This window comes from Vulpes lagopus, chromosome 7 (assembly GCF_018345385.1).
Source record: "Vulpes lagopus strain Blue_001 chromosome 7, ASM1834538v1, whole genome shotgun sequence".
Taxonomy (NCBI): domain Eukaryota; kingdom Metazoa; phylum Chordata; class Mammalia; order Carnivora; family Canidae; genus Vulpes; species Vulpes lagopus.
The window spans coordinates 106,763,794-106,790,480 of record NC_054830.1 but is presented as its reverse complement, the minus strand read 5'-3'; the positions used below and the strand labels follow the sequence as shown (position 1 = coordinate 106,790,480).

Below are 26,687 nucleotides of genomic sequence, written 5' to 3'. Positions count from 1 at the left end.
TAAATTTGGAAATCTTTAGCAAGTAGATGCTATTTTAAAAACCATTAGCCTAAATGAGATTATGGAGGGAGTGAATGAAAATAAGCAATTTTGAGAACTGGGCACTGAGCCATTCCAAATTTCAAAGGTTCAGAACATGAAAAGCAATCAACAAAGAGAGCAGCCAGTCAAGTAGAAAAAACCCAGAGGAGAGAGAGAGATCCTAAAAGTCAAGGAAAAAAAGGTATCAAGGTAGTGGGAGTAATTAATTGAATTAAACTGTACTCATATATCAAGTAAAATATGCAGCAGACATTATTGGTAACTTGCAAAAGCAGTTTTAGAAGAATAATGGGGGCAAAAAGTTACCTGAAGGAGGTTCAAGACAGAGTGGGAAGAGAAGAATTAAAGAGACAACACATTCAAGTTATTTTATTATGGGGGAAGCAAAGAAATAGGGGCTTAACTACAGTGGGGTGAAGAGTCAAGAGAGAGTTATTTCCTAAACATGGGAAAATAACATTTTATATTGGTGGGAATGATCCAATAGACAGGCAGAAACTGATAATCCAGAAAAGGGCAAGGAGACAACTACAGAAGCAGTAACCACAAATAGATGAAAAGGGATTAATCTAATATATCAGTAGAAGTAAAAGCATTAATATACAAGTACAGTGAAAACAACACGAACAGCTTAACTTCTGTGAGCTTAACTTCTGTGAAATGTCTCCTAGCTTATAAAATAACTGTATACTTCTACTTCTCTGAATATTTATAACAATCATCTAATATAAATATTACTCCCCACCTGTCTATGGAAAAGCAAAGAGGAGATAAGCAAAGTTGGGTAATGTGGCCAAAGTCACAGTGCTATTAAGAGGCAAAGCCAGAATACAAATCTCAGCTGACAGATCCTGAATTCTTTATTACACCTACACCTAAAGTTTATGCTTTAGTATGAAAACATGCTGAAGAAAACCTCCTTATTCATTAAGAATCTTATTTTAGGGCAGCCCAGGTGGCTCAGCGGTTTAGCACCGCCTTCAGCCCAGGGTGTGGTTCTGGAGACCCGGGATCGAGTCCCACGTCGGGCTCCCTGCATGGAGCCTGCTTCTCCCTCTGCCTGTGTCTCTGCCTCTCTCTGTGTCTCTCATGAATAAATAAATAAAATCTTAAAAAAAAAATCTTATTTTAAAAAGTGTTATCAAAACTAAACTTTGAAACACGTCTTAGGATACTGCTTTGTATATTTATTGCCATTTTAAAAACAATGTTACCAATGCCAATTATCATCAATGAAAACAATTTACTTTTAAAATGATGTTCACCAGTTTTCTTTATGAAAAGATCCCATGCCAACGACCCCAAAATTCTGAGGCACTGAGGCAGCAAAACAGGGTACCCTTTGAGGAATAGGAGGCCAATAAAAGGTTCAGAGGTAAAAAAAAAAAAAAAAAAAGAGATCTCACATTCTTCAGAAAAAAATTGGGAAATAGAAAAAAGCTATTAAAAGTAAGAAAATTAAACCATAACATCACCAACCACCTCAGCTAACATTTTAATGTTTCCTTCCAGGAAAACTATTTTTAAATATTTTATATATAATTCTCTACCCAATGATGGTTCTAGATCTTTATAGAGAGAGTTATGTTCTTGGGATTTATAATTAAGACAAGTATGTGTGTCAGTTTCTGGTATCAAAGGAACACATAAAGCAATCAGAGTTGTATGTCTAGCATACCTACACAAAGATTTTTTAGTCTGTGCGTTTCTTACCTGATTATTTTCTTCATCCTCAAATACAAAATCTTGCTGCATAACTTCATTGTCTAAATTAGTGCTAGCCACAGGTTCTGAACAGTCTCTGTTACTTTCACTGGCATTAATAATATCATCAGCAATATCAACCCTAGTAATGAAGATTAAAAAATCAGATCAGGCCAAATGTTGATTATGTAATACCTTTAAAATAAATAAATACCAATGATCTCAAACTTACACACTAAGTTTATTTTTGTCTCTCAAGGGAATGTTTTAAGAAAATTACCTTGTTTGTTATTCTCTTTGATAATTTTTTAAATTTTTTTTTATAATTTTCAAAAACAAATGAATGGCTGAAAAAATAATTTATGTGCCAAAATAATTTTCCTTAAAAATGTATACTCTCAATCATAATGATCTGTTCCAATAAAATATAAGCCTAGCACTAGACACAATAATATCAAACACTTTACCAAGTACTGTAGGAATAGCTTCCTATTGTAGATTTTTCATGTTATAGAATTTAGAATATGCAAAATCCTGCAGCAGGCTTTGATTTACAAAGATGATACTACCAATAAAGTCAGAACATAAGTTACTTCCCCAAAAATAAAAATAAAAATATTAAAAAAAAATAAAAATAAAAATAAAAAATAAAAAATAAAAATATTGTCTGAGCATGGGCAAAGGTTTTCAGGATCTCTAGCCAGAATAAAGACAAACACTAAGGAATCTACTTATATTAATTTTATCCTTTCGTACACTTTCCCATTATTTCCAACTTCTAACTACTGTTTTTTGGTTTTTTTTTTTTTTTTTTTCAGATACTGCTTTTTTCCTTTATATTCAGCCCAATAGTCGACATCAATCCAGTTTTATCAGTTCTAATCATGCCTTCAAAGCAACACAAATCAGGGCCAGAGGAACACAGGCTAATGATGCCATCTATTCAGACTACACAGCAAACCTGCAGTTGTACAATATGGTATTTCTAAAATAAACATATTGTAACCACTAGTTTTCATATCTATTAACTTTTTCAGTTTCATTTAATATTTAATAGCTATTCTAGAGTGTAGTATATATATTTGGCCTTTTAAAAATCAAACTCTTCAAAAGAAAAATCACTCTACCCATTTTTTTTGTACATCTTTCTCATATGTCCTCCAAATAAAATCTGATAAATGAAAACAATTAAATTATTGTATTATGGTCTCAAAGAAAGACACCTTTATATCCCTCAAGTACAGGGCTGAGATAACGGGAAAGGAGAGGAGACCTTTCATCCATTTAAAGGTAACAAGTCAGATGAAGAGTGAAATAACCTCACAAATTGCATAGCACACAGAGGTACCTTTTAACTGATACAAAATTCAACTATTAACAGCTAAACAACAAAAAAGTATGGAGGGAGAGCAGCAGGGTAGTAGCTGGTGACGGGATAAAATGTAAATTGCAAAAAATGATTCTGCTCACCATTTCACTCAATGACTATGAGTGATGCCGATCTGCTGTCCCTGCACCCAGCTGTCTAGATCATTTCATGTCTCTCATTGGTGTGACCATTTGTTTCAAATAGTATGGGTCTAGCTTTTTTAACATTATTTATCATACAGCATAGTGAGGTAAGTTCACTACTTTATCTGGTGTTCAGGGAGGAAAATCTAGCAGTATTGAACTTAATGTCTACTAACTTAATTGAAGATTTAGATTTTCAATGTTAAGTGAGCATATACAATTTATATACAAAGTCACTTTCCACACACACTGAGAAATTCCCGAGATCCCATTACGTAAGTAAACTATGGTTTTTAAAAGATCATAAAACAATTTTATAACTCTTAATAATAGTAAAATGTTATAAAAGTTTCTTACTGGTTATTAGATCCTTCCCCATCACAATTAATACTTTCTGCTTCATTATTACACACCAGACTTTGCTGTTGTAAATTCTTAAGATCATGATCTATGCTGCTCTGCAGATCAAAAAGGTGCTGTTCCACAGCTGCTCTAATTGTTCTTTCTAAAATGCTACAAAATAGACACATTTTAGTGAAAACCAGTCACCAAACTGGGCATTTGTCCACATAAATACAAACATTAAAACGTGACAAAGGAGACAAATTAACAGGGTATTTAAGTGGGTAAACTAGAGTATAAAAAGAAACATAAAAGGAATTCATGATACTGGGTTAAAAGTTTAAAAGAAATTTACCCCCCCAAAAAAATAAATAAAAATAAAAAAAAATAAAAGAAATTTACCCAAATAGATATTATACAAATCAATCACAGTATCACTATTACTACTGAGGTGGGAAGGATCAGTTGTCCCAGTAATTCATTCCTTGCTAGTATACCGAAAAACCATTTAAATACTTTTCAAAACTACATTTATAAAGCAAAATAATTTGTCAATACTCAGCTAAATCAAAGAAACTGTAAGAGTCCTGCCCGTATTTTTTACATGAAGTTTACTTCTTTAAGAAAACTTAATAAAAAGAGGGATCCCTGGGTGGCGCAGCGGTTTGGCGCCTGCCTTTGGCCCAGGGCGCGATCCTGGAGACCTGGGATCGAATCCCACGTCGGGCTCCCAGTGCATGGAGCCTGCTTCTCCCTCTGCCTGTGTCTCTGCCTCTCTCTCTCTCTGTGTGTGTGACTATCATAAATAAATAAAAATTAAAAAAAAAAAAGAAAAAAAAAGAAAACTTAATAAAAAGAGATGACATATCTCAATTATCTCAAAAGATTAAAAAAATCCTTTGTGGCAGCCCCAGTGGCACAGCGGTTTGGCACCTGCCTTCGGCCCAGGGCATGATCCTGGAGACCCAGGATCAAGTTCCACATCGGGCTCCCTGCATGGAGCTTGCTTCTCCCTCTGCCTGTGTCTCTGCCCCTCTCTCTCTCTCTCTCTCTTTGTGTGTGTGTCTATGAATAAATAAAATCTTTTAAAAAAATAAATAAATCCTCTGAAGAAAATTCAATTTTTATTTTATATTTTAGGCAATGCATTCTTTCTTCATTGGTTCCTACTGCAGTACATAAAATATTAACTAGGTTCACTGCCTTATGTATAATCCTTCCCCTAAATTAAGCACAATAAATACATGATTTTCATTTCTAAAGTGAAGTAATATTTTTAAATTTTAAAAAATGGTCTTCTACAAGTATACTACTTACTCCGCAGAGGCTGGTAAGATGCTGATGGGAGATAAATGGGCACTGTAATTAAAGAAAGAAATTAGCTATAAAACTTTGCAATACTAATGACAAAAAGTATTGAAAACTGTCACAGTTGCACTACCTTGACACAATCAACTTTCACATTCATTTCTGGCAGAATAGGATTCTAATTTTCTAAAGAATTTATTTCCACACAAAAAAACTAAATATACATATCCGTGTGTATGTGTAGCCAACTATTTCACTTGGTGCTCACTTGGAGAAACACTGACCTATATTCCAAGGCTGAAGGGAAAAAAGTATACTACTAGCCCAACAAAACCACCTCATCTAGGATGGTATGAAGGCCTCAATGTTCACTCTGTACTCCTTGCCTGACGTAAGAGCATATGCTACTACTCAGAGGATGTACTTAAGTGACGAAAAAGGCAAAATTGATTCTAAAATTAGACTACTTCATTCACTGTAGCATTAACAGACTTTCCTTAGCAAATTTCGCACCACACTATCTACTAATACTTACAAAAACATAAATAGCCTCATCTTCATCAGAGTTAAAAATTCAGTGAAACCCATGAGATATGAATACCACTTAAATGTTTAAAATTAAAATTGGGGGCACCTGTGTGGCTCAGTCAGTTAAGCATCTGCCTTAGGTTCAGGTCATGATCCCAGGGTCCTGGGATCAGGCTCACTGCTCACAGTCACCCATGGGGGTCACCATTTAGTCACCATTTAGTCACCATGGGGTGACTGGGTGATGGACATTAAGGAGGGCAGGGAATGCAATGAGCACTGGGTGTTACGTAAGACTGATAAATCACTGAACTCTACGTCTGAAACTAATAATACACTATATGTTAATTAATTGAATTTAAATTTAAAAAAGAAAGAAAATATATTCTCAAGATTCTCTGTAGAAAATTGAATAAACATCATGCAGCAATCTTCAGGTGTCCCTTAGAGCAAACACATCAGTAGCAAATTGCACAACTGCTTTATAAGACAAAAGTAAGTCACCCTGGTTTGGCACATATAACATCCCTCAGCTTTATAAGAAAAATTTAACTGCCAACATTAGGCTAGTTTTCATGAATGGATTATTCTCAGCTCAAAATACTTTCAAGATAAGTACTTAAACTTTGGTTTTCAAATTTAAATGACATTTTTTGGAACTTCGTTTCTGAAGGAAACTGGGGAGAAAAATCACATATATGTGCACAAAGAAGAGTTTAGCTGTGGGTCTGTTTCTAGTAGTTTCAGGTTAAAGTCAGTATTTAGTGACCTCTGCAGAAAAAAAACAAAAACCAAAAAAAGATAAATGAAGCTCTTCCTATAGCTTAAATGTTAACTAAGGTTAGATCTTTCTCTGTTATTTTGCTACAATGATTTGTTGTTTATATATGAGGTTGCCTATTTAATCATAAAAGTTAAATCTTTACATGGTCTGATCAGTTATATTTTACTCAATAATATTTGTAATTCCTAAGCTTAGGTATTAAAAGTAATTTTAGGGAGATCCCTGGGTGGCTTAGCGGTTTAGCGCCTGCCTTCGGCCCAGGGCGTGATCCTGGAGTTCCGGGATCGAGTCCCGCATCAGGCTCCCTGCATGGAGCCTGCTTCTCCCTCTGCCTCTCTCTCTCTCTCTCTCTCTCTCTCTCTCTGTGTGTGTGTCTCATTAATAAATAAATAAAATCTTTTTTTAAAAAAAAGTAATTTTAATACCTAATTATAATCCACTGACAATGTAGTTATGTTGAATGGTGTAAAGAAAATTCCTAAATCCGAGATGCCTGGGTGGCTCAGTGGTTGAGCATCTGGCTTCGGCTCAGGTCACATGGGGCCCCCACAGAGAGCCTGCTTCTCCCTCTGTCTCTCTCATGTATAAAGAAATAAAATCTTAAAAAAAAAAAAAATCTCCTAAATCCAACATCCTTCCCTTCACCATTTAATTTGTGATTTCTAGTGTGCTTTGGTTTTTACCTTACACAAAAATCTCAAGAAGTTCTAACTCTCAGCTACTTAGTCCAGAAGTATGTTACTAAAGCCTAACACCACATTTTAACTTTTGTTAGAGTTTATATCCTTTCTGTTCTTTTCCAAATTTGCCATTGTTAGGTATCTACTTAATCTCCCAGAGGAATTATCTCACTTTTTTGTCAGATTAGGTTATTACCAAAATGCTAGTAGAAAAATGGAAACAAGACAACTAGAAATACATATTTAAAATAGGATTAATATAAAATTAATATTTTTTGATGTTAACATACCATTCGTGATGAGAAAGGCTATGAAACTGACAATTATACATTGCTGGTGAAAAAGTAACTTAGTACAATTCTTAGGGAGATCACTTTGGTGACATGGTTTTTGTTTGTTTTTAAAAGATTTTATTTATTTATTAGAGAGAGAGAGCACAAACAGGGTGAGCAGCAGACAGAGACAGAGAAGGCTCCCCACTGAGCAAGAAGCCTGATGCAGGGCTCAATCCCAGGACCCTGAGATCATGACCTGAGCCCAATGCAGACACTTAACCATTTAACCAACTGAGCCACCCAGATGAACCTTGGCGAGGTGTTTTTAAAAGCTCTAAAAGTATGCATGCTCTTTGACTCAAAACTTCCACATCTGCACTCTAGAGTCTATCAAGGGACTCCTGGGTGGCTAAGCGGTTGAGCGTCTGCCTTTGGCTCAGGGCTTGATCCCAGGGCCCATTCCAGGGCCCATTCCAGGGCCGGGGATTGAGTTCCACACTGGGCTCCCTGAAAGGAGCCTGCTTCACCCTCTGCCTGTGTCTCTGCCTCTCTGTGTCTCTCATGAATAAATACATTAAAAAAAAAATTTTTTTTAAAAAGAGTCTATCAAATCTCTCAAAATCTATTCTAAATTTAAAAAAATAGTACTTTGTACCATAAAATTTTCTTTGAAACATTTTTTCCCATTATTTTATTATAAAAACTTCCAAAAGCAAAAAAATAAAATAAAATAAAAAAAATAAAAAAAAAACTTCCAAAAGCATGAAAAAGTTGAAAAATGATAAACACTTCAGATATACCAACTCGATTCTTTTTTTTTTTTTATTTTTTTTTTTAGTTTTTATTTATTTATGATAGTCACACACACAGAGAGAGAGAGAGAGAAGCAGAGACATAGGCAGAGGGAGAAGCAGGCTCCATGCACCGGGAGCCCGACGTGGGATTCGATCCCGGGTCTCCAGGATCGCGCCCTGGGCCAAAGGCAGGCGCCAAACCGCTGCGCCACCCAGGGATCCCTTTTTTTTTTTTTTTTTACCAACTCGATTCTTAATTAATATGTTACCACGGGGTGCTTGGGTGGCTCAGCGTTTGAGCATCTGCCTTCGGCTCAGGGCATGATCCTGAGGTCCTGGGATCGAGTCCCACATCTGGCTCTTTACAGGGAGCTTGCTTCTCCCTCTGCCTCTGTCTCTGCCTCTCTCTCTCTGTGTCTCTCATGAATAAATACATAAAATCTTTAAAAAGGGGCGGCCTGGGTGGCTCAGTGGTTTAGCGCTGCCTTCAGCCCAGCCCAGGGCCTGATCCTGGAGACCTGGGATCGAGTCCCACGTCGGGCTCCCTGCATAGAGCCTGCTTATCCTTCTGCCTGTGTCTCTGCCTCTCTCTCTCTCTAATTAATAAATAAATAAAAAATCTTTAAAAAAAATTTAAGTTACCCTATTTGCAAAATTATTTTTAAGAAATATCAGAAAATAGGGGTGCCTGAGTTGCTCAGTTTTGTTCAGCATCCAGCTCTTGATTTCAGCTCAGGTCATGCAAGTCCTGTGGTGGGCTCCTGCCGGGCATAGAGCCTGCTTAAGATTTTCTCTTTCCCACTCCCTCTGTACTTCTTCTCTCCCTCATCCCTTCTCTTTCTCTCAAAAAAAGAAAAGGAATAAAACAAAGAAATAAATATATAAAATGGACTAAAGTACACACAGTCAATGGCCCAATTTGAAATTATCCATGTTCATAAAGATCAGGAAGTAACATGAGAAAGTGTTTTTGTATGTGCATAAATAATGTGTGCAACTATGTATCAAATGGCTACATTTAATAAACGTGTTTTTTAAAAAATAAAAAAGATTTTTTAATGTATTTTTAGAATTCTACATACAAGCTACTAAAGACTGTCAAAATGCGGGGGCTTTTCTACTACCCCTACCCTTAAAACAAGAATGTGACCCATGGGCCACACTCTCCTGGAGTGGCAGTGTTATGTTATTTTATTGGAGATCTAGACCCCACTCCAGACCTAAAAAACAATAAAGCCAAAGTAAATAACAGCACTAACACAAGAAGAAACAAACAGAACAAAAGTGGATCCATGCATACACACTTGCTTAAGAACAAAGGTAGCACTACAGAAAGAAGAGCAAGGGCAGTTTCAAAATGAGTACTGCACAATCTGGTATCCACACTGAAAAAAGTATGTTGGCCTCACTTCCCACACCAAAGACAGAAATCAATTCCAGGTAGATTACACACCTAAATATGAAATGTGAAATAATACAGCTTTTAGAAGTTAATACAGGAATGTTAACTATACTAGAATTAAAATTTAGAAATTAAAAATATAAATAAATTAAAAATAAAAACATGTATATAAGCACTGGTAAAGAAAAAAAAGAATACGGAAATATATGTTCAGGAAAAGATCTCTTAAAACACAAAAAGCATTAACCAAAGAGGGAAAAGTATAGTAAACTTGATTAAAATTATGAACTCTTCATCAGAAGACATGAGATGGAAAAGGCATATAACATAAAATGAAGAAAAGATTAGCACAATACATATTTTTAAAGGGCTCCTACAACTCAACAAGAAAACAACCCAAGAGAAAAATAGAAGGGGTGCTTGGTTGGCTTAGTCTAAGCATTCTACTCTTGATTTTGGCTCAGGTTATGATGTCAGGATTCTAAGATGAAGCTCCATGTCAAGCTCGACACTGGATGGGCAGCATACTTAAGATACTCTCTCTCCCTCTCCCTCAGCTCCCCTACTGCTTCCCCCCCCCTTAAAAAAAAAGAAAGAAAAATAGGAAACAATTGAAGAGTTATTTCAAAAAAGAACTGACGACAATACACATATAAAAAGGGGATGGAAAAAAAAGGGGGGGGGATGAACCTATTAAAATGACAAGGGAATATTATTTCTATTCCTTCAGAACAGTTAATACCAAGTGTTGGCAAGGATGTGAAGCAATGGGAATGCTCATACACTGTTAATGAGGGTGTAAACTGGGACAAGCACTTTAGAAAACAATTTGGTAATATTTACAGAAGTTAAAAGTCAAAAAAAAAGAGCTGAAAGTCAGGTTCATGTCTTCATGTGCATGCATGTGTCACCAGAAGATGTATAGAAGAATGTACCAGGCAGCCCTTTCTGACAGTGATGACCTCCCCACGAGAACATGCCCCTCACGAAGGACCTCCTGCACCCATCCCCGGAAGAGGAGAAAAGGAAGCACAAGAAGAAGCACCTGGTGCAGAGCCCCACAAGAAGTGCCCGGGTTTCTACAAAAGCACCACCATCTTCAGCCACGCAGACAGTAGTTCTGTGTGTCAGCTGCTCCACCGTCCTCTGCCAGCCCACGGGAGGAAAAGCAAGGCTTACAGAAGAATGCCCCTTCAGGCAGAAACAGCACTAAAAGCTCCCTGAATCAAGATGAATAGGACACTGTCCCAATAAAAAGATTCTTTTTTAATTTTTTTTTTTTATTTATTTATGATAGTCACACAGAGAGAGAGAGAGAGAGGCAGAGACACAGGCAGAGGGAGAAGCAGGCTCCATGCACCGGGAGCCCGACGTGGGATTCGATCCCGGGTCTCCAGGATCGCGCCCTGGGCCAAAGGCAGGCGCTAAACCGCTGCGCCACCCAGGGTTCCCCAATAAAAAGATTTTGAATTAAAAAAAAAATGGGGGCAGCCCTGGTGGCGCAACAGTTTGGCGCTGCCTGCAGCCTGGGGTGTGGTCCTGGAGACCCCGGATCGAGTCCCACGTTGGGCTCCCTGCATGGGGCCTGCTTCTCTCTCTGCCTGTGTCTCTGCCTCTCTCTCTCTCTGTCTACGAATAAATAAATAAATCTTAAAAAAAAAAAAATGTACCCAGCAAAGCTATTCAAAAAGTAAATGATCAAAAAGAACCAACTGTCCACCAAATTAAATCACTGAGGCGTAATTATATGATGGAATGCTTTACATCAGTGAAATAAACCACAATGACGTACAACATGGATAAATCTACAGTATTTACTGAAAAGAAGGAGGATGGCAGAGTAGTAGGGGACCCGAGTTTACTCTGGTCCCTGGAATTCAGCTAGATAGCTATCAAATCACCTGGACATCTGTGAACTCAACAGGTTTTGAGATGTAAGAAAAGAATTACTGCAATTCGGGAACCCTGGGTGGCTCAGTGGTTTAGCGCCTGCCTTTGGCCCGAGGTGTGATCTTGGAATCCCGGGATTGAGTCCCATAGCAGGCTCCCTGTTTGGAGCCTGCTTCTCTCTCTGCCTGTGTCTCTGCCTCTCTCTCTTTCTCTGTGTGTCTCTCATGAATAAATAAAATCTTTAAAAAAAAAAAAAAAAAGAATTACTGCGATTCTACCAATAGAAAAGCAACCACATTTTCCAAGGTAGGAGGTGCAGAGAAGTAAATCTGAGAGGATGTACTAGGAGGGAGCCCTTGGACGCTAGCTACTGGAAAGTGATATAGCAGCAGCAGAGGGCAAAATCCAAACTTTCAAAAGTCTGCTCTGGCGAAGGGGCGTCCCTGCCTGAAAGGTGTTCAGGTGGTGAATTGGAGCATGATCCTAGATAAGACAGTGTGGTCTCAGGATCCCCGGGATCACAGTAAGAACCAGGCAGAGTTCTCAAGCTTCAGAGCAGGGAAGCTAACTGCAAAGAGACAGCCCAGAAATGGGCTTTCTGCTTAACGTTGCCATAAACCTTAAACTGTGGCGCAGTCCAACCTCTGTTCTTTTTTTTTTTTTTTAATTTTTATTTATTTATGACAGTCACACACAGAGAGAGAGAGGCAGAGACAGAGGCAGAGGGAGAAGCAGGCTCCATGCACCGGGAGCCCGACATGGGACTTGATCCCGGGTCTCCAGGATCGCGCCCTGGGCCAAAGGCAGGCGCCAAACCGCTGCGCCACCCAGGGTTCCCAGCCAACCTCTGTTCTCTGAGAAGGGATCCAACAAATGGCAGAGGAGAAGCCCAACAGGTGTGTGCACCACAGGAGTCTGTAAAGTTTGGACACTTGAAAGGGGGTCCCCAAGCCTGAGATAAAAACATCTGGTCACAGGCTAGGTGAACAGAGTGTGGAGGGAAACCAGGGAGACAAGAATGACTGACTGCTTTTCCAGGAGGGCACAATGAAAAGTGAGGGTGTGTGAACTTTCAGCTCCTTGGTTCTTTCATTCCCATCACTCAAAGCAGCATGGAAAAAAAAAAAGCCTTCCGGGAACAAGAGCTACACAGAGCAATCTGAAGCTGTTTACACTGAACCCAGCCCCGTGGCAAGAGGGGGGGTGAATTCCACCCAGGGAAAGATACCTGAGATTAGTGTAATAGGCCCCTCCCCCAGAAGACCAGCAGAAACATCCAGCTAAGACTGTTTACTGATCTCACAGAAGTATAAAACACCAGCACTAAGGGAAAATAATACATAGAATTCATGGGTTTTTTCTCATGATTCTTTTAGTGTTTCAATTTTAATTTTTTTTTCCTTTTCAACTAATTTCTTTTTATCAACTTTTAAAAATCTTTTAAAATTTTCATTTTTACATTTATATATGTATATATATTTCTCAATTCTGGTTTCTTTTCATTATATTCAACTTTATTTTTTCTATATATGTAAGTTTTCATTCTATACAATTTTGGCATCTAGTTTCTTGTAACAAACAGACCAAAATACACCAAGGATCTAGTGTATTGCTCTGTTCTGTTCACCTATTTGATTATATTCTCTCTTTCTACCACTACCCCCCTTTTTTAGTTTCTGGTCTCTTCTGATTTGTTTAGTGTCTATTTTTCTGGGTCCTTGTTGCTATTTTATTATTCTGTTCTCTAATTCATCTGTTCTCTGGATAGAATGACAAGACAGAAGAACCCCCCAAAAAGAGAACATGAGGCAGTACTGACTGCCAGGGACCTAATCAGTAGGGATAAAAGATGTTAAAAACTAGAGTTCAGAATAACAATTATAAACATACCAGCTACGCTTGGGAAAAAACAAACAAACAAAGACACTAAAGAATCCCTCTCTGGAGAAATAAAAGAACTAAAATCTAATCAAGTCAAAATTTAAAAAGGCTATTAATGAGACGTAATAAAAAGTGGAGGCTCTAATTGCTAGAATAAATGAGGCAGAAGAGAGAATCAGTGATACATACAGAAGACCAACAGAGAATAAAGAAACTGAGAGAAAAGATAAACTACTGGATCACTAGGGAAAAACTCGAGAGATAAGTGATGCCATAAAACAAAACAATATTAGAATAATTGAGATCCCAGAGGAAGAGGAAATGGGGAGAGCAGAAGGTATAATTGAACAAATCATAGCTGAGAACTTCCAAATCTGGGGGAAGAAGCAAGCATCCAAGTACAGGAAGCACAGAGAAACTCCCCTCAAAATCAGTAAAAATAAGTCAACACTTTGACATTTAATAGTGAAGCCTGAAAATCTCAGGCACAAAGAGAAAATCTTTAAAGTAGGTTGGGTCAAGAGATCCACAACCTACAAAGGTAGAAACATTAGACTGGCAGCAAACCTATCCACAGAGACCTGACCTGGCAGGCCAAAAAGGACTGTATTCAAAGTGCTAAATGAGATAAATATGCTGCCAAGAATACTTTATCCAGCAAGGATGTCATGCAAAATAGGAGGAGATAAAAACAGAAACTAAAAGAATTTTTGATCACTAAACCAGCCCTGCAAGAAATGTCAAAGGGGATCCTTTAAGCAAAGAGAGAGCTTTAAAAGAAAACATAAAAGAAAAGAAAAGAAACAATACATAGCAACAGAGACTTTGCAGGTAATACAAAGAAAAGAAAAGAAACAATACATAGCAACAGAGACTTTGCAGGTAATACAAAGGCACTACATTCATTATCTTTAAATAGTTACTCTGAATGTCAATGGGCTAAATGCTCCAATCAAAAGACAAGGGTTATCAGATTGGAAAAAAAAAAAAAAAAGCAAGGGGGCAGCCTCTTGGCTCAGTGGTTTAGCGTCGCCTTCAGCCCGGGTGTGATCCTGGAGACCCAGGATCAAGTCCCGCCATCAGGCTCCCTGCATGGAGTGTGTTTCTCCCTCTGCCTATGTCTCTGCCTCTCTCTCTCTCATGAATAAATAAATAAAATCTTTAAAAAAAAAAAAAACAAATACACATGGAACATTCTCCAGAACAGATCACATACTGGGTCACAAGTTGACTCTCAACCGGAACCAGAAGACTGGGATTATTCCCTGCATATTTTCAGACCACAATACTTTGATACTTGACATCAATCCCAAAAGGAAATTTGGAAGGAACTCAAATACTTGGAGGTTAAAGAGCATCCTACTAAAAAATGAATGGGTCAATCAGAAAATTAAGGAAGAATTTTAAAAATTCATGGAAACAAATGCAAATGAAAACACAACTATTTTTTTTAAGATTTTATTTATTTATTTATTTATAGAAACACAGAGAGAGAGGGGGGCAGAGGAACAGGCAGAGGGAGAAGCAGGCTCCATGCAGGGAGCCCGATGTGGGACTCAATCCAGGGTCCCCAGGATCACACCCCAGGCTGCAGGCGGCGCTAAACCGCTGCGCCACCAGGGCTGCCCCAAAACACAACTATTTTCTAAGAAGGAAGTATATAGAAATATGAGCTTTTCTCAAGAAACAAGGAAGACCTCAAATACACAACCTAACCTTACACCTAATGGAGCTAGACAAAGAACAGCAAATAAAGCCTAAACCCAGCAGGAGAATAATGATTAGAGCAGAAATCAATGAAATAGAAATCAAAAGAACAGTAGAACAGACCAATGAAACCAGAAGCTGGTTCTTTCAAAGAATAAGATTGATAAATCCCTGACCAGACTTATCAAAAAGAGAAAGAATCCAAATAAATAAAATCATGAACAAGAGAAGAGAGATCACAATCAAACACCAAAGAAATACAAACAATTGGGCAACCCCAGTGGCTCAGCGGTTTGGCGCCACCTGCAGCCCAGGGTGTGATCCTGGAGACCCGGGAGACCTGGGATCGAGTCTCACATCGGGCTCCCTACATGGAGCCTGCTTTTCCCTCTGCCTGTGTCTCTGCCTCTCTCTCTCTGTGTCTCCCATGAATAAATAAATAAAATCTTTTAAGAAAATAAAAAAATAAAATAAACCACTGGTTGTGAAAAGGTGGTCAGTCAACCAAAACACACAAACTATTTTCATAATATTTGCCTTTTTCACTGTGCTGACTTTTGCATGATATACCAAATCAATGGTAGAAAAAAATGCTTGGGGTCTTAGCATAAATCCAGGCAAGTGGTACCAGACTGTACCATGGCCACTGCATTCTTTACCACTACTCACTTGCAAATTTTTAAAAAGAGGACCAGTCCTGATGAAGGAGCAAAAATTATTAATTTTACCTCAGCCCTGAGTACAATTCATTTTAGTATTTGGTATGACAAAATGGGAAGCACATTTAGAAAAACACTTCTGCACAGCATAGTACAATGCTTGTCTTGTTTGAATTGTGAACTCAAGTTTTATCTGGGATCACCGTTTTCACTTGAAAGATAGGCTGACAAACTATATATAGTTATTCCAACCTGAATAATCTGACAGACATTTTCTCAAAAATGAGCAAGACTGAGACTTTAAGAAAAACAAGTGACACAGCTGATAAGATTTGAGTTTTCAAGTAAGAAATTGAATTCTGGAAAACCTTTATCTTTACCATAAACTCACTAATGTCCCAGGACTTAAAAGATGTCTTTAATACAATCAGTGGTAATATTAAAGAATGTGAATTGTTGATACTATGTAACAAAATGTATCATCATTTGGAAGATCCGAGTAACTCCCTGAAGCCTCATTTTCTGAATGCCCAATTACCATGTTACAAAATCAAGCATGAATAAAATCACCACAGCACAAGACAGACCCACCAAAAGACCAGAGCATGAAAAATTCACAGATATGGTTTCAAGTTATGCAATACAAATAACTTCTAAAACGCTGCTACTTACCATGTTTTGGCATATTATCAAGAAAGAATGGACACAATTATCTGAAAAGACTATGAATGTTCTATTTCCAGCTATATACTGGTGTGATGGCAAATTTTCTTCATATACTTAAACCAAAATAACATACAGCAACAAATGCAATGCAGAGGAAAATGAAAGAATTCAGCTGTCATCTACTAATAATGCCAGACATTAAAGAGATTTGTAAAAATATAAAACAAGTCACTAAAAAATTTTTCACTATGATGTTTTTTTGGAGATTTTGGAAAACACAGTTAACATTTTAGAATTTTACATTAACATGTAATGGATTTATTACTACTTTAAATATATATGTAAATCTCTCAGTTTTAATTTCTAATATAATAAATACCAACAGTAATAAGCTACCGAAACAAAAGTTCTTTGGATCCTAAATAATTTTTAAGTGTGTAAGGGGGGTTATAAGACCAAAGTTTGAGAACTAATGACCTAAACCTAATAGAGGAGGAGTAATCAAAAAACTGTTAGGTAAAAAAAAAACAAAAACCCACAAAAAAGCCCCTTAGGTCATCAATGGCTATATACAAGCATCTTCCAAACTACAACTCAACAAAGATATACTTCCAATGGCTTAAATATGTTGCTTTAATTTATAATGTGGTAAGGGCCTGTAGGTAAAATCAACATTAACAGAGGTTGGGGCGGGGGAGCCCAGCCCTGGTGGCTCAGCAGTTTAGCGCCGCCTTCAGCCCAGGGTGTGACCCTGGAGACCCGGGATCAAGTCCCACGTCAGGCTCCCTGCACGGAGCCTGCTTCTCCCTCTGCCTGTGTCTCTGCCTCTCTCTCTCTCTGTGTCTGTCATGAATAAATAAATAAAATCTTAAAAAAAAGAAAAAAGGTCTTGGGGATCCGTGGGTGGCTCAGCAGTTTAACACCTGCCTTCGGCCCAGGGAGTGATCCTGGAGTCCTGGGATTGAGTCCCACATCAGGCTTCTGCATGGAGCCTGCTTCTCCCTCTGCCTGTGTCTCTGCCTCCCTCTCTCTTTTCTCTGTGTCACTCATGAATAAATGAATAAAATCTTTTTTTTTTTAAAGGTCTCTGGAGTTGTAAATAATTTTTAAGAATGTAACATTTAAAAACAAAAAGTTTGAGAATTGCTATTTTTAAACTATCACTAAACTTTTATTCCCTTAGGTTTCTAACATATTTTCCCATAGTTACTTGTGAAGAAAAACAGAGTAGTTACCTAATACTCCAGTAAATATTTATAAAGTACCTCACAGAAAAACTCAAAAAGATGGAACATTAAAAGCTACCAAAAGTTCAATCTCCAGTATCCACTAATTCCCTAAAACAAATTTATTAATAGTTCCCTATATCCTAGGGCTTATGCTTATGCATTCCCCTATTTTTCTTTCATCTATGGTAGACAATCAAAGAATGTATTTTTTGGGCAGCTCAGGTGGCTCAGTGGTTTAGCACTGCCTTCAGCCCAGGGCCTGATCCTGGAGACCCAGGATTAAGTCCCATGTCGGGCTCCCTGCATGGAGCCTACTTCTCCCTCTGTCTGTGTCTCTGCCTTTCTCTCTCTCTCTCTCTCTCTCTCTCTCTGTGTGTGTCTCTCATGAATAAATAAAATCTTGGAAAAAAAAAAAGAATGTATATTTTTACCTTTATGCAAGCAATCAGCCAACACTACAATAAAAGATTAATATACAAATATTAACTGAAATTTTTATCATTACTAATTCTCAAAGACCACTCTGGTAGACACACCTGTTTTTGCTGCCTGATATCCCCAATCTTTTCTTTTGGTAAACAGCCCCGTTTTTCTGTGGCAAATTAATCCCTCTTCTCATCCAATAATCTTGATAGATACATAAATTAATAATGACCAGCTCTATCTAACGAGACACTTGACCCAATTTAGACCAGACTCTCTTCCCTGCCACCCCCCACAGGAATCTGGTCTTGAGCAGAATGAGAGACAGTAGGAAACAACTGGAAGGAACTCTCTGAGTAACAGCCCCATGCTAGAGATTCTCCCATAACCCTGCTACTAAATTCTCCAGGGCTTCCTGTGTTATCTCTGCTTTATCTGCAGACTCTGCAATCTATCCAGGATTCTTCTAATAAATTGCATTTTTTCTTTCCTTTAACCAAGGTCCATTTTTGTGACGTGTAATTAAAGGAATCCTGACTACCTATCACCAAATCTCCAATGAATCTAAAAATTAGCTGGAAGGAAGGACTGTCTACAAAACTAGAAAGATAATCAAAAAGACGAAACTATTAGAAGTATCCATTTAAATAACTTTGCTGATAATAAATACAAATACTGAAAAAATTTCCCCTCTATCAGTGCTACTCAACAGAAATTTCTGCAATGACAGAAATGTTCTGTATCAACACTAATGCAGTGGCCACTTATATGACTGTTGAACACTTGAACTGTGGCTAGTACAACTGTGAGAGTGATTTTTAAACTTTAATTTTAACTGGTTCAAGTTCAAATTTAAATAGCCACATGTAGCTAGTAGCCACCTATTAGAGATGTAATTCTAATTTACCAAATTAAGAATATCCATTTAATCTACTGTTTTCAGCTCCTGGAGGAAAAAAATGCTAATGGCAATATAAATCAGGATAAGTCTCTTAGGCTTGCTGGAAATACTTACCAAGCCAAAGAAAAGTTCACTATTTGAACCTAATAAATGAATGCAAATAGTTCAAAAGAAGGAAAAAGGGGCCTAAGAAACCTAAAAGGTTGTTCAGTAGCAGCTTAGTACAGAGTACATTTTAGCTTAGCTAAAATAATTCAAAACTTCCAGAAAAAAGGACAGGAAATATATAATTAAGATATAAACAGCTCAGCATATAATTTCTAAATATCTTAATATGTAATTATAGTTAAGAGGCTCCCCCCTTCCCAAAAGTAAATTAGAAGAGCATGTACACAGAAAAAGCACAATCATAATGTTAAATCAGGGGCAAAAGAGTAAACAAACATGTTGATATACCACAATTACAATCATGTTTGAAGAAATCATTTATAATATATAAAGATCCAGAGGCCCACAAAGAAATTCAATAGTTCTGTTTGGCAGTAAACATCTTAAGTTGTTTTATAATTTTCCTAAATGAAATTGGACAGTTTCTCCCTTAGATATGAGTTATTTTATGTCATGAGTTAAATGACATTTTGCCTTCTGTTAAATTATTTCCTCTGCTTTTCAATCATCATTCTACTGAACATGGATTTAATGAAAGATATCTAGTGATTTAAATATACTGCTGCTCTCCTAATTAGAAAGGGCTAGTTGACAAAACATGAGACACACCTAACTCTAGAAAATGAACAAGGGGTAGTGGAAAGGGAGGTGGGCAAGGGGTTGGGGTGACTGGGTGATGGGCACTGAGAGGGGCACTTGGCAGGATGAGCACTGGGAGTTATGCTATATGTTGGCAAATTGAACTCCAATTTTAAAAAAAGGGGGGTTAGTAAACCATAGAACTTTACAGAGAACTAACATACCTAGAGCTATGGGATTCTCGAATTCTCTAACGCTTCCTAAACAGTATGTTCAGTGACTCCAGCTATGCATTAACATAGTGCCTCTACCCTACCACATTTATAAAGTACACAGTATGCCACGTAAGTAGTATTCCTTAACACACAAAAAAAAAAATTGGAAAGAAATATCTTAATGCATCACAGAGTTCTCTTTTTACAGCCCAACTCAACCTAGTTCTAGTCTAGAAGCTGGAAATACAAGTTAATTTGACCACTTTATCTTTCCATTTCCAAAGGTCCTGAAATTTTACCCAACTCAAAAAAAAAAAAAAAAAAAAAAAAAACTTTAAGAAGAAATGTAAAAGGCTGTATTTTGAAAAAAATATATAAATGCTGACACCTGAAATTTTCTTAGCAAGTTTGCTTAAAATTTTCTTGTTGCTCTTTTTCATACATAAATCAATCTTTCACATTAATACAAATCATTAAATCATTAAAATTTGTATGATTCAGTGCTTCAGTGAATCTACATCTAGAATAAAAAGTTCAAAGGCTAAAGTTCTTTCCATTGAAACACTACCTTGTTGATGCTGTAACACTATTTGGTTCCAGGATATTTTCAGTCATCCTTAACTGTACCACCTCTGCCATGTCACTTGATTTTTCTGCACCCTCTTCTGGAAGTTCTTCTATCTGTTCCAACTTTTCATCTTCCTCTTCTTCCTCAGAAAGTTCATTAACCTATATAAATAAGAGACAATTGAAAATAAAAAATGAATACAACTGTTAACTGACATTAAGATAAACTAAGAAAACGTTCAACACAACTCATTTTACTTCATTTCCTAGGACCAATTTTACTAATGGAATAAAGTAATTGCCAACTCTCTCATATTAGAAGAAAACTGCAAACCAAATGTAACGTTTTAAAGCACAAAGCAATGATGACCTTAGTCTATCACTAAGAACATGAGTAAGACTGCAAACGATGAAAAGCTTGCACACTGCAGTTAGTTAACATTAAGAAAGCTTCATTTCCTAAGCATTCAGTTTTACAGACTGAATACGTAGGAAGATTTCTAACTGACCTCTCTGATTTCCAGGTGCATTTAACAAGTGATTTTAATATAGGGGAAGTGTTGGAAAAGGGCAGATAAATTTTGCCTTAAGGTGTTAACTATATTTTAGAAATGCCAGCTAACTTCTAAATGATTCAGACGGAATTTTTCATGAAAAGACTGGATCTTACAAGGGAGGACTCATTGTTTTGGCCAATAAGCACAACTGAAAACATTCAACACAACTCATTTTTTAGGTTAGAAGGTTATAATTCTAATTTTGGGAGGAGCTATAAAATGTCTTCCATTATCAAGCTGACTACCTAAATAAATAATCACTCTAATAATAATATCAGAGAAGGAAAACCAACAAAATATTCCCAAATGAGAAATAACTTTTCAAGCTATCCCAAAGAAGAAACCAGTCATAAATTGTCTTGACATCTTTTATAATTTAATACTAGTCATTAAAAACACAGAGCAGCAAAAGTATATACCTTTATCCACTCTAGACAAGTGCACTGAAAATACCTAAAATAAATTCACCACTATGTGTAACAGTGGTGCTCCTTCCAGATAGTCAAACATATTCTCTGGAATACTCCAGAGAGTAAACTTCAACCAGAAGAAAAGTGATTTCCCTGTGGTATTCTCTACCACACTCGTAATCGGCAAGGACAGATGGCCTGCTTTCTTTTTTTTTTTTTTTTTTGATGGCCTGCTTTCAAGTGTAATACAGTAAGTACTTAAAAGCCAGACTCTGAAGGCAGAAAGTTGTATGTCCACACTCCTACTGTGCCCTTAACTATCTCTCAGTTTACTTAATTTCTCTAAGTCTATGATTAAAATGGAGATGTCATATATACTATCTACGTCATAAGGCTAGTTGAAAGGATTAAGTAATATATGCAAACTCTTATACAGTGTCTATACATAATAAGCAATAAATAATAGCTATCACTATAACTGGATTTGTTATTTCTATATAGCACAGAGCCTAGTTTCTACATGTAACATCACTTCTTTTGAGAAAGACAGGCAATATTTGCCACCCAAACTAAAGCTGGAGCTCTCAACCACTGGTGTATCAAGGTCAGCAGTCAGCTGGGTCATTAAAAATTCCTTATTAATTATAATACTTAATAATTTCAATTTGTGAACCATTTATTTTATATATAAAGCATACTCAGCAGATTCAGCTGAATTTGTTGTGCTCCTAAATGCTAACCCTCATCTATCCCCTATCATGTTGAACAGTGATGAAAAAGACTAAAAAACAGTAAATGATTATTAACTGAAAGGTAGTATTTATACATGAAGTTGAAAATTTCATATGATAAATCAGTATTTAAACTGAATCAAATGGAAAATAATCTTCATTTCCATATATGTATTTAATAAATGAAATTCAAGAATATACTTAGTATCTACCTGATAATTCAAGAAAGAAAAAAATACAAGAAAATACTGATTTCAGTAGTATTAAATGGGAATTACTGTGGCTCATCAATGAAAGTTTGGGCACCACAGAATTATTTTAAAAAAAAATTTAAGATAGCTACTTAAACCAAGAATAAGTATTTATTCAGTCCACATATTTTTGGTACAGAGGTACTACTATTTTAACATGCACAACATATGTTTTAAAAACAACTCTGTGCCTATAGTCAATAGCTCTCAGGAACTACAAATACCTTATACTCAATTATATTGAATATGTTATATTCAATTCAATAAGCTTTAGGTAAACTAATTGACATTGCCCACTATTTTCACCAATAATCATCCAATAAGATATGACATGAAAAATACCCTAGTGGGATTTCTTTTTCCCCTCTTCCCATTTCCCAGGCCTCCCAATATAACTTCCTGCAGTAAGAAATGATTAAATAACTTTGAGTGAGAGTATTAAAAACTTTAAAAATGCCCTCTCTCACTCCACACTTCACAAGTTCTTAATCCTCTCCTTGTCAGCCTGAACTTCTATTTATCGTTGCTCTAATCTGTTCCTAAGTTATTCTGAACCTAGCCTGTGTACGCAACTGCCTCAACTCCACTTCTAGAAAACCGCTCACTCCACTTATGGAAAACCCTCATCCATACTTACATCTCTTCTTTCTTTGACTGCTGTAATTCCCTTCTCTAGGGCCTCGTGAAATGCCTGCTCTCCAGACTCCAGCTTGTGGAGAACGCTGCTACCTGCCTTCTCAAATGTATAAAGAAACATAATTATCACCTACATCTTCAAACCACTCTACTGAATTTGCATTCATGTAGGGATCCCATACAAAGAACCTGTCCACCAACTCTGGGTCATTTCTCAAACACTCCCTATTCATCATCTCCAGTCATCTCTCTCACACTATTAATAAAAATATCTACCACCTTGAAAAGGCTCTAACAGCCAAATACTTGCATCAATGGTATAAAACTCCAAGAGAATAGAGCACTAGATTAACTCTGCTTCCTTCAAATATAAAAATTAGAAGAAAAATAATCAAAGCACTGCAAAGATGGGCTTGGTTTATCCACATCTTTAAATATGGGGAAAAGAAATGAGCAGCATTTAAGTCAGGTCAATTTAAAAATACAACCAAAATGTGCTAAATTTGAGGAAATTTTACTTTCACTCACTACATTATCACTTCAGTCTCACAAGTCAAATTAAAGTTACCAGATCTGCTTTCAAGAAAACAAACTTTCAGGTATCTGAATTCTGAAATAATTCGGTTGATTAGTAATGTGGGCCAAAATAATTAAATATACATCACTGTTTCCTAGGACCCACAGCACTACTCCATTTATTTAGCATATTCTATTCAATATGCTAACATCCCTTTTTCTTCCCCAAAGATTTTTAAATTTATTTGAGAGAAAGAGAGCGTGCAAGAAAAGGAGCAGAGAGAGAGGGACAAGCACACTCTGCACTGAGCAAGGAGCCCAACATGGGCTCGATCTCATAATACTGAGAATGAAAACCTGAGCCAAAATCAAAAGTCAGATACTTCACTGACTGAGCCACCTCAAAGAAAGAGGCATCCTCTTTTCTATCCGTAGATAAATGTGCAGAATTCAACATTACGTTTTGGTGTTAATTAACCACAATTCTATTTAATGTAAAGCACAACACTTGTTAAGTCAATTTTTCTAGTGCCTAAACAAATATAAAAATACAAATGCATTAGATGTAAGTTATTTCACCATACATAACCTGCAAGATATCAGAAATATCAGGGAATTAGATCACAACATAAAACATAGTCATGGCATACCCTGAAGCCTTCAGAGTCATCAAGATATAAATATTAGGGCAAACTGGCATCATCAGTTTCTTACAAGTCAAATCATCTTAGAAACGTAGGAAATGAGTAACACAAATGTATGCATATTATTTCATCCTGAGCGGCCATAAATTTTATCTAAAAAAATTACTAAACTAAAATATAATTCTTTTTTTTTAAATTTTATTTTTTAAAGTAATTTCTACACCCAACTTAATACGGCTTGAACTTACAACCCCAAAAACAAGAGTCGCATGCTCCACCAGCCAGACACCCCTAAACAAAACTAATTTAAAAAAAAGAAAAGTAGCATACAAGTCCCCAAAGATGGGATTTCTCAAGAGCATCAAAAGATATTAAAGGTTTGGGACGCCTGGGTGGCTCAGCAGTTGAGTGTCTGCTTTTGGTTCAGGGTGTGATCCCAGTTTTGGGATGGAGTTTCACATCGGGCTCCCCACAGGGAGCCTGCTTCTCCCTCTGCCTGTGTCTCTGCCTCTCTCTCTCTGTGTCTCTCTAATGAATAAATAAAATCTTAAAAAAGAAAGATATTAAAGGTTTAAGGAATATCTATATCCCTGCTCTCTTCTTGTCATTTTCTTTAATGCAAGAATAATCTTGAAGAGGGTTCTGAAGAGGGGCACCTGGGACGCTCAGTCGGTTAAGCAGCTGCCTTCAGCTCAGGTCATGATCCTAGGGTCCCGGGACTGAGCCCCACATCAGGCTCCCTACTCAGCAGGGAACCTGCTTTTCCTTCTCCTGCTTCCCCTCTTGTATGCCTGTATGCCTGTATGCCTGTATGCGCGCGCACTCTCTCTCTCTCTCAAATAAATAAATCTTTAAAAAAAAATTTTTTTTAAGTAATTTTGAAGAGATGTACCAAATTTTTTTTTTTTTTTTTTTTGATGTACCAAATTTTTAAGTCAGGACCTGTATATGATAGAAATTCAAAAAATATGCCAAAAGTTCCATGATCACTGATTCTGGCTATGAATTTCACTCACTTGATTTTACTTTACAAATGTATACATATGCGTGTTTTCATTCTCAGATCATACATTACAAACTGCAATTTGGCTTGTTACTGTTTCCTTAAAGTTTCTAATACTTGAAAAGAAAGAGAAAAGAGGTAGGGAGAAGGAAAAGGGAAGAAGGGAAAGAGGGAGAGAAAATCAGACGAAGATACAAATGCCTACATGAAGAAAACATGAAAAACTAAGGAAGGTCTCAACGTCAAGTATTTTAAAAAGACTTATCCATAGAAGTCACAATAGTACAGAAACTGTTTTTTAAAAACGATGGGCTATCCAGAAAATAAAACTATTAAATTCACATTACCAGAATCAACACCTATAAGAACTAATGAAAATTTCTATGGTAAACTAACTTTCAAGAGATGCTGCTTCTTAATCTAAAAGCAAATGAGGGGCAGCCTGGGTGTCTCAGTGGTTATGTGCCGCCATCAGCCCAGGGTGTGATCCTGGGGACCAGGGATCAAGTCCCATGTCGGGCTCCCTGCATGGAGCCTGCTTCTCTCTCTGCCTGTGTCTCTGCCTCTCTCTCTCTCTCTCTCTCTCTGGTTTCTCATGAATTCAAAAAAAAAAAAAAAAAAAATCTTTAAAAAAAATAAGTAAATAAAAATAAAATAAAAGCAAATGAAGTCACCCAATGTGCATCAATAAATAATGACCATAAAATTAATCCTCAAAACATGGATATATACAAGTGAAAAGGGGAGCTACTAATAATTACTTGAGAAACAAATATAAACCAGAACTCTTCTGAGAAAAAGGGGTATACTATCATCTTTTTTAATGGAAATCAGTATACTAAATCAAATTATAATGTTGCATCCATACAATAGGGACCTATGCATATGTAAACAAAAGAATATGTTCTCTATATTCCAATAAGAAAAGAATTCCATGGGCAACCCATGTGGCTCAGCAGTTTAGCACTGCCTTCAGCCCAGGGCCTGATCCTGGAGATCTGGGATCATCAGTCCTGCATTAGGCTCCCTGCATGGAGCCTGCTTCTCCCTCTGCCTCTCTCTGCCTCTGTGTGTGTGTGTCTCTCATGAATAAAAATCTTAAAAAAAAAAAAAAAAGAAAAGAAAAGAATTCCACAGTACACTGTTAGCTGACATACTTTAAAAAAAAAAGGGGGGGGGGATGCCTGGGTGGCTCCTCTGGCTCAGGGCATGATCCTGGAGTCCTGGGATTGAGTTCCACATCAGGCTCCCTGCATGGAGCCTGCTTCTCCCTCTGCCTGTCTCTGCCTCTGTGTGTGTGTGTGTGTGTGTGTGTGTGTGTGTGTCATGAATAAATAAAATCTTAAAAAAAAAATAAAAATAAAAAACTGAGCAAATATTTACTTTGAATAACAAAACTCTAGAAAAACATACATAAAAAACTAATGTGGGGCCAAAGAGTGGGTATGGGTAAAATCAAGAAATTTCACTATTTCACTTTTTTTTAACCAGGTGAATGATTTACTCATTAAAAAAAAAAAAAAAAAAAAAGCAGCCCCACCCCATGCCCAAAATATAAGTAACTGCATAGGTTTTAACCTAACAGAAGTTTTTTCGGGACACCTGGGTGGCTCAGTGGTTGTGTGTCTGCCTTCGGCCCAGGGCGTGATCCTGGAGTCCTGGGATCGAGTCCTACATCAGGCT

At 36.9% G+C, this 26,687-nt stretch overlaps 1 protein-coding gene and 1 pseudogene across 10 annotated transcripts in view; one reads left to right on the top strand and one right to left on the bottom strand.

Moving 5' to 3' along the window:
- Positions 1-26,687, bottom strand: part of FAM13B (family with sequence similarity 13 member B) — a 93,994-nt gene that overhangs the window by 30,321 nt on the left and 36,986 nt on the right. For 6 of the 10 annotated variants that reach the window (XM_041761269.1, XM_041761268.1, XM_041761267.1 and 3 more), the window contains exons 7-11: positions 22,843-22,938; positions 20,258-20,418; positions 4,918-4,959; positions 3,616-3,771; positions 1,756-1,888 (exon numbers count right to left, since the gene is read on the bottom strand). In XM_041761269.1, coding sequence (XP_041617203.1) covers positions 1,756-1,888; positions 3,616-3,771; positions 4,918-4,959; positions 20,258-20,418; positions 22,843-22,938 — 588 coding nt within the window. The remainder of the gene's footprint in view (positions 1-1,755; positions 1,889-3,615; positions 3,772-4,917; positions 4,960-20,257; positions 20,419-22,842; positions 22,939-26,687) is intronic. The other 4 variants (XM_041761273.1, XM_041761275.1, XM_041761276.1 and 1 more) reach the window with 3 other exon arrangements.
- LOC121494636 lies at positions 8,646-10,644 on the top strand (annotated as a pseudogene).